This window comes from Silurus meridionalis, chromosome 18 (genome assembly GCF_014805685.1).
Source record: "Silurus meridionalis isolate SWU-2019-XX chromosome 18, ASM1480568v1, whole genome shotgun sequence".
Lineage (NCBI taxonomy): Eukaryota > Metazoa > Chordata > Actinopteri > Siluriformes > Siluridae > Silurus > Silurus meridionalis.
The window spans coordinates 13,417,509-13,438,024 of NC_060901.1; the positions used below are offsets into that span (position 1 = coordinate 13,417,509).

The 20,516-nt window shown below is 37.2% G+C and overlaps 1 protein-coding gene across 3 annotated transcripts in view; it reads right to left on the bottom strand.

The window, feature by feature from the left end:
- iqsec3a (IQ motif and Sec7 domain ArfGEF 3a) overlaps positions 1-20,516 on the bottom strand; it is a 132,100-nt gene that overhangs the window by 73,992 nt on the left and 37,592 nt on the right. For 2 of the 3 annotated variants that reach the window (XM_046873293.1, XM_046873295.1), the window contains exon 3: positions 682-1,099. In XM_046873293.1, coding sequence (XP_046729249.1) covers positions 682-1,099 — 418 coding nt within the window. The remainder of the gene's footprint in view (positions 1-681; positions 1,100-20,516) is intronic. The other variant, XM_046873294.1, reaches the window with a different exon arrangement.

Genomic DNA, 20,516 nt, shown 5'->3' on the forward strand with positions numbered 1-20,516 from the left:
TTATTTATATCTGCCACTATAAAACTGCCTTTATCTCACCAAAGTTAAACATATGTTGTTCTATATAGTTGTGAAGTCCAGTATGAAAGCTTAGGAAGAGAATGTCCAAAGATGAATTAGCATTCTGGGCTTGTTATTTTTTAGCACAACATTTTAATTTAATTCTTAAATCACCAGTCTCTGAATATCAGTTTTTCTTTTAGGTATAACATGACTTTAAATAAAAACACTGGATTACTGGGACTACTTGAGAGGTCTCATTTCTCATTCTGAAGCTTGTACTCTATTTGTGAAGTTCTGATAAAAGGTAAACAGAGATCAACGGAACAAAAATCGAAAGACAAAACTCTTGGCGATCATGTGTTAAACCAATGGAAATGATGATGATTGGAATGTTTTTGATGAAGATGGATGGGAATGAGGAAGATGATGATGATGATGAATGAGCCAACCTGAAGCAACCAGCTGCATCCTAATCTACACGGGTCACATCCTAATCCACAATGCTTTGCCTGAATCAAGGCACTAAGTTATAAGTCTCCAAAAACTAATCCAAAGCCTCTAAAGCACACACTGAAAGATTGAACTCTAGGCCCAAAAAGCACAACGCCAAGTCACTCACACTCCACTCATACACTTGCCTTTTCCAAACTGCCATCTCCACACCACCTTGCACCCTACCTGCTTGTTTTTGAGGTCAAGCGAGAGCTCGTAGTCGGAAGCGTTGGCATGGCTGCAGGCCCCGTTCCTTTGTACCCTCATAGGAGAGGATGCAGTGTGGTGCAAGCTGGGCCTCCTGCCTCCTCCTGCACCTCCCCTCCCTCCTCCAGCCTCCTCTTCGTCTGTTTCTTTCTTTCCTTCCTCCTCTTGCTTCTCCTGCTGCTGATGCTGCTCTGGGGACTCAGCCGTGGGTTTTATTCCTTCATTCTCAATCTCTCTCTCCTTCACTTCCACCTCCACCGCCACCACTGGCTCTGGAGACTCTTGCACCAGCTTTTCTCCTCCATCCCCCCCTCCTCCATCAGCCAGTGGAGTAGACACGTCTCCATCCGGAGGTGGCGCAGGGCCCTCTGGAGAGACACATGGAGTGTCTTCACTGCTGAAATGGAGAAAACGCAGAGTGAGCCTGCAGCCATCTGACCTCGTCCTCCAGTTGGTGCAGGCGGAGCCCTCCCTTTCTCTGGTTCACTCCTTCTCTCGGAGGAAGAGGACAAAGAGAGACGAGGGCAACCTGCCATCCACTGCAGGGCAGGACTGGCACACTTACCCCACAAGTAGAAGGACAAGGGGGAAAGGACACACAGAGACTTGTGACACACACACAGACAACAAGACACGGCCATGCAGCTCTTGGTGTGTTACACAGCATGTGTGCATTTGTGTGTGAGTGTGTGTGCGTGTCTGTGAGACAGAAAGAGTGTGATTGTGACCCAGCAGCCTCGTGCTTTCACTCTGCCTGACTGAAGCTATCCCATTGGGATGAAGCATGTAAGACTCTTGGTGTGCTCTGGGGGATGTACATGACAGCAGGAGAGCGCTTTCGCTTTTTTTTTTTTGTAGCAGCTTGCCGATATTTGAATGGGAGCATGGGACACTCACTTACATAAAAGAAGACGCTCTTTCAGTCTAACCAGCTTATTTGTCTCTCTTGCATTCTTTCTTTGATTCCCATTTTTTTCTCATCTGAAATTAAGTTCCAATTAAATTCATTATTACAATATTGCTAAATATTTCTAAGGCTTGAATGTTTAACTGATTGGCATGTGCCTTTGTTGGCTTCTCACCCTCTTCTGGAGAATTTAATCAAATTCAATTACATTAATCAGAATTAGTCAAGGAATACAGATATGAACTATTTTTGCCAGCTTCTAAAAAGTTTTACAGAGCAAATGGTTATGACCAGAGATGTGCACCATGACTTAATGGGTACATTGTTAAAATCTGAAGTCCCTCAGGAACCTTTTAAATGCAGACCAAGTTTGCTTAGTCTCCGCCTCGCACTTTGAGTGCATTTTATTATTATTATTATTATTATTATTATTAAACATGGAAAACATACAAAACAACATCAGGGGTATAAAAAAAGAAACTAGAGTTAGTGCAGTGTCACTGTGGCTACTCACACCGTACCAATTTGTTTAACGCATGCATGAAAATGATAAATCCCTAGTGCTAGTGTTAGCCGCTGACCATTAAGTGGTTAGTGTTATGTTGACTAGAGCTATAATTTCTTTAGTGTTTTATGTCCAGCTTTAAGAATTTCTCTTCCTGACAATTCCTCATATCGAGGGAGTGAATGAATGAAGGATGGAAGAAATTAAGACTGAAATAAGTAGAACAGTAGTTCATATCTTTGGAAAATGTAATATTAAATGTAAAACACACACATACATATCTGTATTACTAAAATGAGGTCTAACAAATGTAAACTATTTAATAAATTTTTATTTTTATTTAATTTATTTCATTTTATTTCATTACATGAATTTTATATGTGCCAGTTTAATTAATAACTCAATTTAATGAATATTAAAAAGTGTATTGGATTAATTAGATTTATTCTATTATATATATTTAGATATTATTGTATTTTTATAAAGTATTATAAAATATTATTTTATATATTATTTAACCAAGCAGGTATTTTATTTGAAATTGTTTGAAAAAAGTAAACTGTTAATGTTTACAAAGGTTAATAATTAATAAACTGCGTTAATAAAAAACAACAAGCAATTTAATCTTTTGCATTTCTTCCCCATAACTGTACCGAAATTAAACCCAACCGTGACTTAAAAACCGAGGTACGTACTGAACCGTGAATTTTGTGTATTGTTACACCCCTTTTAGTTTTATCCGAATGTGAGCCAGTGGTCAGATACAAAGTTTGTGGAACAAACGAAAAGATCAGCTAAATTCATTACAATACAAATACAAACAAAAATCTTGTATTTTTTTTTCTTAATTGTTAAATTGTTAAAGTCCTTTCGGACCTCTAAATAAAACTGTCATCTATTCTTACATTCATATATGCCCTTTTAGTACAGTATATTATTATTTCTGTTAAATTGACAACAGCTTTGGTGGCTGACAGATTTTGGTAAACTGTTATTAATGATGGTATGGCTACTGATTTCCTTGCCCCTTTTCACTACAATTTGTATTATTGCACCAGCCTACTCCAAGGAAAGTAGGTGTCACTTTCTGAATTACCTTATCAATGAATTTTTTGGAATTCTAGGAGAATATTTCATCTGCCGATCATGAACACCGTAAGGTTTGGTTTTATTTGATTGTGGGCAACATACAAAGCCAAATTAGTCATGCCTTTACTTTCTGGCTTTATAAATAAACTTGCCATCCTTGTCCTGAGTTCTCTCACCTTATATGTTCTACTGTTTTTTCCCCTTTCTGCCTGAATGCTTTTGACTATATGTGTGTGATGACAGAAGCACTCTGTTTTTTTCTTGTTCCTATCTTAGCACAGAGGACTATTAGAGAGTGGTGCTATATTCAGACAGGTCAGACTCGCTCAGGCTTTTAACAGCACATCTTATGCCACCTGCATAAATCTATGCATGAAGAGGGATCTCAATCTTTTTGCCTTAACCATCAAAAACATGGAGCTGCTCGAACTCTAATCTAACAAAATATTTCTGGTTTTATTTTATTTTTCCTCATGAATATTGCATTGTTATGTATGTAGATGATGTATGTCTATGAGTCATATGCACGGACGTCTTCTAGGCTGGGCCTGCAGGACACAATCCCTTGGGTCCAGGCCAGTAGGGGCACTTTAACAGGCATGGAATTGAAGTGAATAGCCCATTATAGTGTCTCAAACAACACAAGGTAGTAAAGTGGTAAACAATATGAAGGTAAAGTCTAAAATCTGAAAGGAATTAACAGAATCTTTTTTTTTTTTTTTTTTAAACACTGAGCGATCCCTTTCAAATTGCGCTAAAATGATTAAAAAAGAAAATAATGAAAAATCTTAAATCCAATGTTTAATAAAATTGTGAAAAAAATAAATACAAAAAGGATAGAAAAACCAAAGATAATTTATTTTCCCCAAACATATTTCAAAGCAGTTAGATTCACTTATTGCCTTGAAAGAGTTGGAGTTTGTTTAAAATCTAAATTTTAATCATTTGGTAGACAAGTTTGTGAAGCAATAAAATAATAAAGGAACCAGTCATCTGAGGTAAAACTGCCTTATGTGGTTTATCAAAACTATTCAGTCCAACCAAGACGAACTAATGTGCATTATTATTGAAAGTATTGGGTTTTAGGTTGGAGTGTTCAAGTCTCCTGCCCAAGAGCCAAAGAAAAGCTATAATTCTCTGGTGGGATGTTATATGTGGCAGCAAGTATGATTAATGAATTTTTTCTGTTTTAAGTCAAATTCTTCGGCAAGCTACACATCACATTTTCACATTTTCTGAGTGCAATGAATTTTTGACATGGCAAACAGAAATTAAATATATCCGGTCATATGGAAAAAGTTCAATATTGCATAGAACAAGATGCACCCTTTACATAATATGGTGATGCAATGGGTTTGCAGATTAACTGAGGCTTGTATTAAGAGGATGTTACACAGGAGAGAAAGCTCAGAGTTAGCTTTATCACAGCATGACACCCCCCTCAGGAAATCTTATTTAAACACAACAGGGGGTTTAAAAGATTTTATCACAGTAAAGTGAAAATATTGATACAAAAAAACATTATTGGATGAAACTGGAGAAATGGTTAAGGTCTAAGCCACAGCCATATCTTATTTCACCACGAGTTCCCTGCATTGCCGGAGGGGCACAAGATAAACGTCAAAAGATATAAATCTGTACCTTTCCGAAATGGCTGGCAAGATAAGTGAGGAGTCAGTGAGCACAAAATAGTGCATTGCTTTGAGCATATGGAGCATGTCACTCACACAGCATGTCTCAATGAGAACAAAGAGTAAGAGATGACATGGGAAAATAAGAAATTACTGCTACAGTAATTAAGCCTTTGTACTAGATGATATAATATAAACTAATAGATATATTGTTTAGTTCCTTAAAATATGTTATTTACTGTTTAAGATTCAGGGTCTACCCTATCCTGCTCTAGTCTATCCTGGGAACACTGGGCATCTACTAGCCTTTTGGATTGGGTGTGAGGAAACCAATGATCCCAGAGTAAATCCCATAGGCACTGAGAGAACATGCATGGATTCTATAAATTTTACTGTTCTAAGAATTTCTCCATATACTAAGTTGTGCTTTGAATAACTTGAATTTTTTTTGACTGGCTAATGCAGCTTACACAATATGGACAATAGTTAGAGGACACCTGACCATAAGATTCATATGTGCTTTTTGAACATCCAATTCCACAATTAGTCCCCATTTGCTGTTATACCATTCATTCTTCTAGGAGAAATCCAATAGATTTTTGAGATGTGTGCTCATTTAGCCACAAGGGCTTTAGTTAAGTCAGATACTAATTTAGGTGAGGTAAGGAGGCCTGGAATGCAGTCAGCTTTTCAATTAATTCCAAAGGTGTTCAATACATTTGAGGTCAGAACTCTATAGCAGGAAATCTTCCACTCTGACCCATAAACCATAGCCTCATGCAGCTAGCTTTGTGTATAGGGACATTGTCATGCTGGAAAAGGTTTGGGTTCAAGTGAGAAGAAAATGTAATGCACAACATCCAACAAAATCTTATGCAATTGTGTGCCTTCAACTGTGTGGTAACAGTTTGGGAAAGAACCACATATGGATGACAATTCAGGTGTCCCAATACTTTTGTTCACATATACACTGTATATTTGTCATTTTTTCCAGATAATCCTCATCTCCAAAATTGCCAGGAGCCAGAACATTTCAGCTGTGTTTACATTAAAAAAGGTACTTGCCTTGTTTCCAGTATTAGTTATAATGCTATGCAGCATAAAAGAAGGAAACTATTAGAAAAAATACAGCTTAAATTAGACTGCAGCAAAGATTGAAGTAAAACATCTCACATTCTCATGAATAGTAAGTATTATATTACTTTTCTAATCACTGCAGATTTGGAAAAACAAAAATACTGTCAATGTTCATAAGTAAAAAGGCTTTAAAATGGCATTACCAGCTCACCTGTTAATCAGAGCAATTGTGGGTGTCTGTGAGCTCATGTATGTGATAGAGGGTAGTTTACAAGTGTTCAGCTACCCTGAACAATAATATTAACAGAGCAAACACATGCTAGCCTTCACCCTCCCAGATTTTTAGCTATTTGTGATAGAGGTGGGTGTGAATTGCTACCACACATAGCACACATGTACAATACATATAGATGCACATGTTTCAAGAAACAATTATATTTGTCCAGGTTTGTCTTAAATACACTGATCATAATCTTCCTTTATCTGTGTGTGCTGGCATCAAGTCTTTGCTATCTTTATTTTAACCTTATGGTTCTTCACATGGCATGTGTCCATGTATTCAAAGGCTCTGGAAGTGTGTTGTGGGTCAAAACCCTCACACACATATGGTCAAAATCTTTGAATTATTCAGAAATGTAAATAGTAAATATAGCTTACACGTGTTTCTGTCTATTTGTGAGACTGCAGGACAAGAGGTTTCTGCAGTGCTTTGTTTCCTCTGCAGCAGATTTTTGGCCTGAGTGTGGTGCTGCACAGTAGAATGCTGATAGACATACACTGCACATACTGTACCACTGCAATGCAACACAGAGATGCAGTGCTTGCATGCAAACACAAATGAAGCAGCACAAACTAACTAATCTGAGCATTTAAACTTGTGACCATTTATAATATACGTAGGTATTCACTTAACATTTCACCATCATCAAGTCTGTAATTTGGGAGTTAAAAGGGCAGTCTGATTTCCGCACATCTCAGAATAAGAAAACCCACTCTCTTTGCTTTTACCTCCCCCAGATTGTCATCAGAACAGTTTATCCGCAATCCTAGTCCACCCACAGCATGTGTGCATTGTAACTCTAGCTACAATTGTACCCCTGGCAGCAAACACAACCAGCAAAATTACTATTATTAATGAATTTGATACACAGCATCTCTATTTTTGCCCTATAGAAAAACACAATAGCCTAAACACAGACCGCTTTGCCCACTCAATGTTACCACCAAGCCTCCATGTCCAAAAAGCATTTTGTTAGTAGTGTGACAGTTGAAGAGCTCCTTATGGCATTATAGCTGCTCTTCTACAGAAGTATCTGATTTAATGCAAAACAGCTCTCTCTTTTGTGTTTATTTTTGTTGACCATGATAACTGTGTTCTAGTAACTAGCTCATAAATGTTTTGTTACAGCAAAATGCTCCAATTACATATTTGACAGACAAAAATATCCTCAATTTTGATAATGTAGCTTTGATTTTCCTTTAGCTAGTAATTATGGTGAGGTTGAGAAAACATTGTTGTACTGTTCGATTCACATCTGCCTGGTAGAGGGTGGAGAAGGGGTATGAAAAGGCGTTGGCTTCATCTTTTTTGCTCAAAGTAGCAGATTGTTTGCTAACTTTGAATTTGCCTGCTAGCAAATTGGTTAATGGTCTATGATACTCAGTAAAAAAAACAGAAGCAAAACAGAAGTATGGTGCCTAATGATCCAAGATGGTGGTACAGGCAGTAGAGTACAGCAGAGGTTCCAGATCTAAAATGGTGTTCTAGTGTAAATGTATCTTGTTTAATGTTGGTTTACAGAGCAGTGTGGTCTCTAAAGGACTGTTTCATTTCACTGTGTATTAAACCAAATGCATGTGTTTGAACTGGCAGAAAAAGCCAATTGACTAAGTTTTTAGCTTGAATCTTATTCAACCTCCAGATTTACAATGTACAGTAAAGTAATAGCAACTTTTAAAGTGGAATAATTTATTAATTTGAAGACAAATTAAATGTAATTTCATTTAGAACCATAAAAATATATTTTGTAATTAATTTGAGGTAAAATTTTTGTCACAAACTTTGATTGCAAATTCTAGAATTTATGTGTGTGAGAATATGTATAATGCAGCATAATAACAACTAGGTGTCGCATGACCCTTCATTGCATCTACCTTATCCAGAAAGCAGTGAAAGGGTCATCTGACTATGCTACTGCTACAGTATGTTTACCTTCACCGTCACTTCTGTAGTAACACATTCTTCACCCCCCCAAAACAATCCTTATGCTCTCTATTTTTCTTTGAAGCACATTAATCATCTTGCCATGTGGAAACTAAAGTCATATCTGTAACTTAGAAACTGCATACATTTTTTACAGCTACACATTGTGTGATTCAGACAGGACGATCCTGCTTTTATCTAGTGTATGTATTGAAAGACATGGGGAATGAACAAGGAATAAATAGAAAAAGGCAAAACAGAACAAAAAGTGAGGTTATGGTGCAGTAAAATATCATGCTAGTCTGGTCAAGGGGTATTGCTGTAATGGCAGAAAACAGCTCACACTATTTTTTCTTCACATTTAGCACCTAAATATTATCTCAGAGAAACACTAAAAACCTCCAGCAGCATGACTTAAATACAGATAACCCTGACCCACTGTAGCTCGGAGTGAGAAAGCATCATCTGTGGATTCATGTCCCAGATCCTCCTGATACTGTATGTGTGGTGGCATGGGAGAACCTTTCACATAACTCCTTGACATTTTTTTACTTTACAGAGTTCTGAACTAATGGAGACTACTCTGAAGTGAAATATGATTCCTGAAAGTCAAATCACAGTTGATTCCAGGTTCACGAAACAACTCGCCCACATAAATTTGTCAGGAAAAAACCCTCACAAATGTAAAATGTTCAAGAATTATACATTCACATGGGAAATGAGCTACACATTTGATTATCAGCGTCATCCACAACGTTCTTGCGCTAATCGCCTGAGCTAAAAGTTGGTCTCAGCATTTAAACCCCAGACTCATCATCATCATCATCTCATCACTCTACTGATCTGCATCAGCTCTTATTTCAGTGGGAAAAAATGCTGACTAATTTTGCTCATCCTTTGCTTGTTCTGTTGATTACATTTCTTTTTTGTCTTTTTATTAGGTAATTTTTTACTTTTAACCTTTTTTTTCTGCGGACGTCTATACAGTGAAGTGCTTTCACTTGTTTTAACGATGATAAAATGGCACAGGTGCACTGCAGACATTTAGACAGCCAGTATCTGTTTTCAGCATGAATCGATTAGGCTTATCTCTATTTACTCTACAACACACAGTTAATCAACAGCTTGATCAAATTGTGACGTTCTTCATGTAAAGAAATCGCTTTGCTGCCAAAGGTTTATACATTATTAGCCATATATCTCATGATTTCTCATGAGACTGAATAAAATGAAATGCAGGACAATACTTAACTAAAACACTGTTTTACAGCCTACACACCACAGCACTTCTGTTTACCAAGCTAGAACTTACATTTATATTTGGAGTAACTTTACTTTATCCAGAGTTGCATAATTATTGCTACAACTGGGGGGGAAGTGGTATAAGATGTTGGACTTCTAATAGGAAGGTGATCGGTTCTAATCACTGCACTACCAAGCTGCTACTGCTGGGCCCTTAAGCAAGACCCTTAACTTTCGACTGCTCAGCCCTGTAAATGTAAATAAAATCTCCACAAGCCACGCTCTAAAATCTAGTGTAATATCCTCCCAGACAAGTGAAGGTTATTGTAACAGCAATTAAGACTAAATGAGGAATGAAATAAGAGGCAGGGGCACCTTTATGAGGTTGTAGCTCAGTGGTTAGGGCATTAAAATCTGGATCGGAAGGTCAAATCCCAGCATCACCAAGCTGCCACTGCTGGGCCCTTGAGCAAGACTAACATTTAACCATAAACTGCTCAGTTGTAAGTTGATCCGGATAAGGGCATCTGCCAAATGCCATAAATGTAAAAAGCAGCAGAGTGATTAAGGGCCTTGCTCAGGGGCCAAGAAATGAGAGATTGATGAAGCTGAGATTTGAACTCATGACCTTCTGAACCAAAGACTAATACCTTAAGCTACCACTATGTATGCCTGTTTCCAGTTTTACATATACACATGGACTCACTGAATCATTGTGAACATTGTGAACTATACGCACTGTTGCTCTTGTCTCGTCATTACCAAGCTTTGTGTTATTGTTTGCGACTTTGATTCAGACCTGTTTTTATCTCATATTCTTAATTCTTGCTGGACCCTTGATATCCTTTATTGATCACCTGACCTTTTAGCCTGTTTTGACTCTGAGCCTGATTATTGCTTTTGTAACATTGCTAGTATATTTATTAAAATAACCTGCAACTTCATCTATCCAGGGCCTATATATTTTCTTATACTGGACAGAATGAGCTGATGATTTTTTAGCTTTCCTAGACCATGCTAGGACTTTAGTGCTCAGTGTATTAAGCACATATTACGGCACATAAACAATCAATAATAGACACATTATAGAAAATACGCACGTGCGTGGTACTATTTGCACCGTTTTAAGATCTCTTTAAGCTCTACGACGTGTCTGTGTCTTGAGGCCAGCCCTCAATAACAGCTCAGATCGATTACTGACCAAACCTTTCGCTCTTCACTTTCACTCCCTCCCCCACGTGCATGAGTGATTTGGGCCGTGCATGAGGCGGGAAGGTCAGAGCTGACGTAGAGCACAAAGAGAAGAGGGTCGAGCCCTTGTTCAGGCCACTGGGATGTAATGTGCGAATGTGGCGATTGTTCTGACAATGAGGTCGCCAGGAGCGTGGGCATCGGCGCTATGCTAATGGAAGGCTATGACACGCTGCTAGGACCAAAAAATACAGAAAAAAAAGGATAAAGAATAAAAGAAATAAATAGGATCGTGTCATCAGATTATGGTTTTTCGGAGACCGGTGACATTTCCCAGCAGCACATATTCACAAAGGCACATGAAAACAGACACATACATGAATGAAAATTACACTGAACAATCGAATATGAAAAAACAGACACATGACAGTTGTATAAAATTCACTCTGCCACAGTTACCAACCCTGTTTCAACTTTGCTAATAATTAGGCATTAAAATGTGCATTCGAAAGCAGAAGCAGCTCCCAACAGGAAAACGCTCCATCTTATGCATTGATTTGATCGCAATTTATATAATCTCTCAAAACGTGTGCCCAGGCATGCATTCTGCCATCTGCAAATGATTAAAAACTTCCTTGACATGAAACAGACCAGGATTTGTTTACAGGCCACAGTAAGGGTTGCTTTTTCTAGGACATTAAACCCGTCCTTTTGGAGACTGCAATATTTTTCCCATTTCCTCATAAATGTAACAAATAAACAAATAAAAACGTTTTTTTTTTCTGTGCAAATCAATATGTTATTTTGAGTCTGATTTTGGTTTGTGTTGTTCTCTGGGCCATGAGTAGAGCTGTATACTGTTGCAACAATCTTTCAAGGTTTGTTCACACTAGCACACAAGTGACAGATGAGCTTAGTTTTTTTGTGTATGTGCCCAACCCTGAACAGTTATTTCAATGTCAAAGTGACAGATACGAAACGATTGGCTAAAAAGAGTCCACAAACAAAACATACGACACGAGTCTGATATTTCTTTCCTTTCCCACTCACAACTTTATTTGCTACTTGCAGTTGATCCTGATTTAGATTGACGACATGCACACAACAAAACTGCAAGTGACAAGTGACTAGCATACAAGCATACTATCCAAATATTTGCAATTTGACTGGCAGTATGCAATTATATAGTCAGGTCCAGATATATTTTGACATTGACAAAGTTATTAATAAGCTGTTGGGTTTTTTGTACTCGTATCAGATTTGAAATGAACTATAAGTGTGTAATAATAAATATAAGTGCAGATGTCTATCTAGCTTGAGGGCATTTATTAAAAGTATATTATCAAATGTAATTTACCACCATCTCCACCATCTTTTAGCATATCTGCCACTGGAGCTGGTTCGCTTGTATTTTATTTTGCTGTGACAACAGGATGAATTCTGAAAAGAACAGAACTGTAGAATTTGCTCAGATTCAGACAAACACTTCAAAACCCACCAGATGTTGCTTAACGTTGCCAAAGTCAATTACCTAACCTGAATAAAAGTGAACATGCATTTAAATGCTGAAGAAAAAATAGCATTCAAAAACAAGCAGGACATGAAGACAGTAAAGACCTGACACAGCATCGCCGGGGAAGAAATCCAACATCTGTTGATGTCCATGGGTTCCAGACTTTAAGCAGCAATTTGTATGCAAATTATTTGCAACCAAGCGTTAAAAACGACAATTATGATTGTTAATTTTCTTTTTAATTACATTTTGATTTACACAGGGAAAAAAAGTCTCTAAAAAAATTTTAAACTTAAAGTAGGAGGATTTGGTCAACATTTTCTGATTGGATATAAATGTCGTCAAATTAAAGAAGGCCATATTTGTTCTCCAATATTCTTTGGTAAACTGCTTCGATATGTTTGCCAATTTCTAAATACTGTGTGGGAAATAAGTATTCAACACATCAATATTTTTTTTTTTATTGAATACTGTTGCTATGCTGCAATTCACACACAATTTTGACCAACTGGGCCTACATTAGAAGTAACAGTGATTACCAATCATTTGTGCAACTTCTGAACGTTCTTGTACAGTAAGCATCATTGAAACCATTATCCTGAGACCCTCTGAATGATCAAACATCCATATTTATAACAAACATCAATACAATAATGCATAATTACAATTATGATTTTTTTTTTATCTCTGAAGATTTCTTGAATTAATTTCAATGTCTTTTCAAAATGTTATGCAAGATGCTGCACAGAAACTAAATTAATTAATAATTATTTTCCCTCACTGTATATATACAAATCTGACTGTATTTGCACTGGCTTCTGACAAATAAATTTAACAAACTTGTGAAATCTATAACACAATTGTGCCATAAAATATAATTTCAGGACAGAAATTAAAATGTACCTTTCATTGCTATTGTAGAGTAATGTTTAAAGGATGTAGTGGCAAGTAAATGCAATTCCCTTTTGCATTTTCTGAGGATCTCAGAAATGCTGAACAAGGTTAGGGCTAAAAGCAGGCTCTGTGCTTATAATAAAATCATCCAAAATGTCCATCCAAATGGTGTGTAGTAAGAAATTTCTTGTAATAACACTTATGGAAAAGTACAGACTTTGTCCTTGAAATATATTTGGGGGGTAATAAAGTGCAAGCAGTATCATAAAAATGTATTCATAGTTTCTATTTAACTCCAGCTAAGTGCCAGGCCAGGCTTTTTTTTCTCCTTACATGCCCTTCGAAGTATGCAAAACTATTTGCTGTCAGTAAGTAAGTAAGTAAATAAATAAATAAATAAAACAGGCATGAGTAGAGTACTTTTTATTTACTTACTAATTATTTAAATAGGAAGGTTAAACAAAGGTGTTTATATATATATATATACACACACACTATATTTCCAAAAGTATCAAGTCACCTGCCTATTAGTATGGTATGTGATTTTTGAGCATTGCATTCCACATTAATCCCCACATTTAGTTGCTTTTATAATTTCCTTCACTCTTCTGGGAAGATTTTCCACTAGATTTTAGTGTGCTTATGGATATTTGTGTTCATCAGCCACAAGGGTATTACGAAAGTCAGGTGAGGAGGCCTGGGGTGCAGTCAGTGTTCCAATTCATACCAAAGGTGCTCAGTAGGGATGAGATCAAAACTCTATAGCAGGCCACCCAAGATCTTCCTCTCCAAAGCATGTAAACCAGATCTTCAAGGAGCTCACTTTGTGCACAGGGGCATTGCCATGGTGGAACAGGTTTGGATTTCCAAATTCAAGTGAATGCAAGCACAGTAACGCATCTAAAGACGTCCTATACAATTGAGTGCCTCCGGCTTTGTGGTAGCAGTTTGAAAACAAGCTGATGTCAGGACACAGTGTCAGCTATAATACAGCACCCCAGGAGCTAAAGGTTAAGGGCTAAAATAATTATTAAATTAAGGGTTAAAATAATTATTAAATTAATAAACAGAATCTTGGCACGTAGCTTGGCGAAGCATTATCATTCACTGCATTTAAAAAAAGGGTTTTTTTTTGTAAATCGGCACTATTCAAATCTCATTAGATTCTAAATTAGTTTATCACCTCCATCTTCTCTTTTTTTTTATTTGTTTAAAATGAATTCTCAGAGGATGTCCCAAATTTGCTCATTCAAGATGTGTCTTAGACGTTTTTGCACCTTGAATGCACTTGTTTAGAAAAAGTATAATATCACTCCTTCATTCTGAGTTGCTCAAAACTTTTAAATGTTTGTATATCAGCACAAGAATTTCTTGGTTCTCACATAAGAAATAACCCAAAAAAGGGGTAGGAAATTGACACCACCACAAAACCAGAATGCTAGATTAGCCTACAATCGCCAGGCTTTCTTAATTAAACTCTTAATATGCCCTGTGCCATTGTTTTATACTAAGCGCGCTTCACTGTGTATCATAAAGCAAAGACCAAGGTAACACAAATCTGACGGAGGATAAAAAAAATTGTCCGCTGCATGTCGGGATGTAATTTAACTTGGCCAGCGTTAGTTAGACAGTTATGCACTTGCTTTTTGGCATGACTCGCTCTGATTTGGCACCCTGTGGAACCAATTTGTGCTAGAACAGGTGTGAAGCAGTGACACTGCTACAATGGAGATTAATTCTTACTCAAATGCATTTGTAAAGCCTCCTTGAAATACTGCCACATGAGAGCATAGAGATGGTGAATGCTGAAAGATTATCATTCTAAAAGGTTAGACCTGGAAATACGAACAATAAAAATGAAAAATAGCAAACAAAAGCCTGACAGCACTTGAATCACTGAATATGACCTCAAAACCATTTTCATGCCAGGAAAGGTGGGGAATGTTCTGAAATATGTATGGCAAATTTAAAAAAATATCTCCTTTGCTGCTTGGTTAGGAGTAAAGCAAGCAGATAGTGTAGATGGAGAGAGAGAAAGAGAGAGAGAGAGAGAGAGAGAGAGAGAGAGAGAGAGAGAGAGAGAGAGGATATAAATGTCCAGTCTTTAAAGATGTATGTGTGGCATTCTGAGAAAATGGCTAAAGCAAAGTCAGCACCAAAAGCTTTGGAAGCATCCCGATCTGCAAACGCGCCGCATGTAACCTCTTCCAAAAGTACTACACCTTCAAAAGTACTATACAGAGCAGAACGAAGCCTTTTAAATTGCATGCAAAGCAAAAAGCTACCGCACAATGAAATATCATTGTACATTATTAGAAGGTGTGAAAACAGAGCCCTGGCTGAGACATGAGTGTCAATACCAAATGGTGTTTTCAGTTGATGTAACATGAAATGAAGCACCATATTTTTTATATGGATTCTATAGCCTGCGGGCAGCACCACATCATTATCCTAGCTGGCACCCTGTTTACAGTTCTGCATGCTGCTGTGTTCATTTACGTCTCAATAAACACAACATCGCAGGCCTATTTTTATACTTTCTCTCTCGAATTTCTTTCTTTCTCCGTCTATCTCTCTCACACGCACACGCGCACGCACGCACGCACACACACACACACACACACACACACACACACACACACACACACATACTGTCACAGAACCATCATCATGTTTTAGGACCTACTGACCATTATTAATGCATCTAATTAATGCCGTACTGTATTTAAATCCTACTTAGTAACCTTAGAAAACCAGTATTTTTTTTTAAATAAAAGCTACGGTTAACTTAATGGGAATGAGCCAAATGTCCTCAAAAGGTCAGAATTGTGATACATTCATAAGTTTGTTATAGAAAATTATAAAATAATAAAAAAAAAAATAAAAGTAACTAGCATTGCATAAACTGATTTTTACCATGTACATGCTAGATAAAGAAATTAAGAGGGACAGTAGTGTGTGTGTGTGTGTGTGTGTGTGTGTGTGTGTGTGTGTGTGTGTGTGTGTGATTCTGCTGGGTGGATGTAAATAAACCAGAATCCAATCAGCCTAACCTCTATGTCACAATAAGATATAAATCGTGCGTGCACACACACACACACACGCATGCACGCACGCACGCACGCACGCACGCACACACACACACACACACACACGCTACTGTCCCTCTTCACTTCTTTATCTAGCATGTACATGGTAAAAATCAGTTTATGCAATGCTAGTTACTTTTATTATTATTTTTTATTATTTCATAATTTTATATAAAAAACGTATGAATGTATCACAATTCTGACCTTTTGAGGACATTTGGCTCATTTCCATTAAGTTAACCATAACTTTTATTTAAAAAAATACTGGTTTCCTAAGGTTACCATGTGCATGCTAGATAAAGAAATGAAGAGGGACAGTAGTGTGTGTGTGTGTGTGTGTGTGTGTGTGTGTGTGTTATTCTGCTGGGTGGATGTAAATAAACCAGAATCCAATCAGCCTAACCTCTATGTCACAATAAGACATAAATCGTGCGTGCACACACACACACACACACACACACACACACACACACACACACACAAACTTATATTCAAACACACTAAACAAACAGACAGTGTGGGGAAAGATATTAAGCAGAGTTGGAAAAAAGAGAGAGAAGGCAAAATGGAAGAAAAAAAAATTCATTTGGAGAGAACATTGAAGGGAAATTATTTGAAGGGTAAGTGAAAGAGGTAAAGAAAGGATTTTATGCAGTAAAACACAGATGGTGTCTAACACACACACACAAAGTGACAATAAAAAAGTAGTGTAATGTGGATAGAGTACTGCCCGAATATGTGAAATCACGTGCCATCACAATGTTTACCTGAAACATTTCAGTTATATATATATAAACTGCCTGCTTTCACAAAAGTGCTGAGGCATCGCAGATATCTCATAATATTCTGAGCCTGTAAAGCTTGTGATCTTCAGTGTGCTTTCTAATGTGAGACACGACTTGAGGCAGCAAAAGATGCATATGCTGTAAAGTCTTCTTCAGCTTCTTTCATGCTCACACTTCTTTTCTATATTCGCCAATGTATAGCCTGGAACAAACACATCTTGTTTCACTAGTTTACTTCAAGGACGTCTGTCCTCTCCACTCTCTCGGCTTGCACAATGTAGGGCACATCAAGTTTTTTTATAATCTGGTAAAAGGCAGGAACACCTGTCTGGTCAGCTTGCTTTATCCAACCAAATCTTTAACATTCATTTTAGGAAAGGTTTTAGCCAAAACTATTTCCTTGTGACAAATAATCCAATGCAAGCATCAGATGGCACAGTTAGTTCAAGAGGTTTGTGTCTAATCTTTTTTTTTGGTAGTTTTAGTAGCAAGTAAACACCTTCCTATTTCTTTGGTGTCTTTGCTTAAATGCTCTATTTCTTTGTTAGTCCTGGAATTAAACTGTTTTATTGGGGAAAGTGTGATATTTAGAAGATTACTGGTGTGGAGATTCTCCCCCCAAAAAAATATACACTGTCAAATCCAGAATTACTGTCCACCTTTAAAGGAAATTGCAAAACCAGTATATGTGAAAAGGTTTCCTGTACGCCATGTCTACGGCTATGTGCCAATTAACGGCGGAAGAGATGGCACCCGGATGCACAATGGGAAGAAGGCAAGCCAGTGTACTGTGGGCAAAGTGATCTCCTGGGCAATTTTCATGATCAAAAGCCTCCAAATTCCCCGTATCTCAATCTGATCGAGCATCTGTACTATGTATTGGACCTAGTCCAATTTGCAGAGGCCCCACCTTATAACTATCATATTGTACACCACAGCACCGTTAAAGGTCTTGTAGAACCCATTCCCCAATGGGTCAGAGCTGTTTGGGTAGCACAAGGGGGACCTACATAATATTAGGAAGTCGTTTTAATGTTATGCTATATATAAAACTGCATACACATCACATAATGTATAATAATTATTCTAAATGTTGTTAATTTCAAAAGAAAATATTTTCGTCATAGTATCTTCTGGCATCGAAAAACCATGTTTCTCTATTATTGGACCTAGCCAAACTATTCCCAGGCCTAGTAATGGATTTGTCTGGGTTAATTATCTTTTGACCCTGCCTGCCTGTTTCTTGAAGTCTAGGATATTTGCCCAGGTTAACCATGTTTGTCTGTTTCAAACATCCTGCCTCATCTGAACTGAATTATCACAGTACAAGCTTTGGTCAATGAAGGTCACTCCTACATATTACACTATTAATTGATGGAGTCAGGTCAAGCCAAACAAAATATTTCTTTATAAACAAAGTAAATACCTCCTTCTAGCATAATATTCAAGACAAAATAATTTAATTATAATTTATGTCAAAATAACCCAAAGCAGACAAAGTAAGTTTAAGATATTTTTTCAAAGGCTGTAGAGCATGTTGCATTGTACTGGAAGGTTTTAACTTAGTGGTTAAGATATTGGACTTTTGCTTCAAATGCTCCGTTTGTTCAAATCCCAGGCACACAAGGCTGCCAATCCTGGGCCCCTGTGCAAGGTCCTAAACCCCATAGCTGCTCAGTTGCCCGAATAAAGTAAATGTAAGTTGCTCTGGATAAGAGCCGTAAATGTAGTGTATAGGAATCTGGTCTTTTTATGTGTTCTTAGAGGATATAATTGAGGTTAAATAGTTACATACTCCCAGGGACCCTCTATGTTTCAGTGATATCACTTTGTAAAATAGAACAGAAGAAATGCAATTACCCTGCAAAAAAATTAGGATGACATGACTAGGGTGAATGCTCAGAAACAGTGTAGAGAAGGCTAAATCTCAAACAGGTTCATACGTGTTTATCAAGCACAAACGTCCCACAACTGTTTTAACCAGGCAAGTGTTAACTAGGCAACTGGCAAACAATTACTGGTGTCTAGCCGATGTTAGAAATCAACCTTGGTTGGAGTTAGAGTAAGCGATACACATGGATATTGGCGGAACAAAAATCCCCTCAAGTTGTGTTGGATTTAAGATCAACCAAGATCCACATTCCCTGTCTTGTAGAGTGTCATGGAAAGTGCCTTGAAAAAACCTTCAAGTGCCATGAAAAAACCTTCATTGTTCCAGATTTTGCATCCTGTATGTATATTTAGGCTGCTTACAAGACTGCTACACATATGCACTATTGATCATTACAGATCAATAATTCCAGGATGGTCTTTATTATAATATGTAGAAAAAAGAAAGTCATTCATTCTCGTTAATTTCTAACTGTGTATTTGAACTATTTTTTATCCATTTTTTTTAAATAAATAACAAAACATTATTTAAAATTGAGTCGGTTAAATCCAGCAAACCTAATAGAGTATGGTAGACGGTGGGTCTCTTTAGTACTTAAGAGGAGAAACAGCTCTCGTTCTATCTACCCCTGCACATCAGTCCCAGGAGACAGCCATGAAAGAACTTATCGACTACAGCACTGTAGGTCTCCTCTTGCCTCCCGCATACACCATGAGTAATCTCATGGCAGGCCATTAGAGAGATGAGAAATGAGGGACAGAAGGGGAAGGTGTACATGGCACAAATGCACCAAGATGGCCATCTCTTCAGCTATACTCCATGGCTGAGTGCTGGTAATAAAAAAGCAGGGAGTCTAATCAAAGACATTCTGCTCTTTATAATCCTCCCTTTGCATCATCACCAAGGGACCCAATTTAAGGACTGCAGAAGAAAAATATTAGGGTTTCTAGTCCTGGGCTCTAGTTAGCTATTCGGGAGGGTTATTATTAAGAAATAAGGTGCTGGAGTAAATTGACCAGGAGTTGCTAAGGTCCAAAAGGAATATAAAAGGAGATAGAAAGGGTTAGTTTACAGGTTAGGGTTAGTTTTAAAGAAAAGGATAAAACAAAAAAGCAAATTAAGAGAAAATAAATGTTATGTTTCTCGATTGCAACTAAGATTTACAAGCCGTTTAATACAAAGACTCGTGTTACTCTTAAGCCAGGTGCACAGTGTGTGATTTTGGCCACGATTTAGTCGTATGAGACAAATTTTTTAAATCTTCAAATATTCCTATAATACAAAGGCAAAAATCTGTAGTTCTTGATCTTTGGCTTGACATGCTCAACAACAGCCGATTAATGACCGTTCTTCAGATTTCAGATTATTTCCTGCAGTGTGACTTCTCCTACAATGACCGCCAATCCAAGAACCAGGAGGAGCGCCGAACCTGATGACAATTATGAAACAGCCGCCTCAATCGAATAACACTGCAGATAAGTCGGCACTGTAGGTCATGCAATCTATTTATGGAAAATAGTGTATCCACAGATCATTGCTTTGTAGTGGTAATCTGCAAAAATCTGTATAATGATGTTATGGAAAGAGATTTTATAGTTTTTTTTTAATAGGATTTTGATAGGTTTTTATATATTTTTAAATTTATTGTAATCAAAAAAACTAAGATTATAAAAAAACATTAAAAAAATTATTCTAAATTTAAATCTTAAGTTTGAAATGTCAGAGCCATTTAATGGGCTTTATGAAAAGTTTTATCTAATTATCTTTTACCATACATGTTGCAAGCAAAATACACAA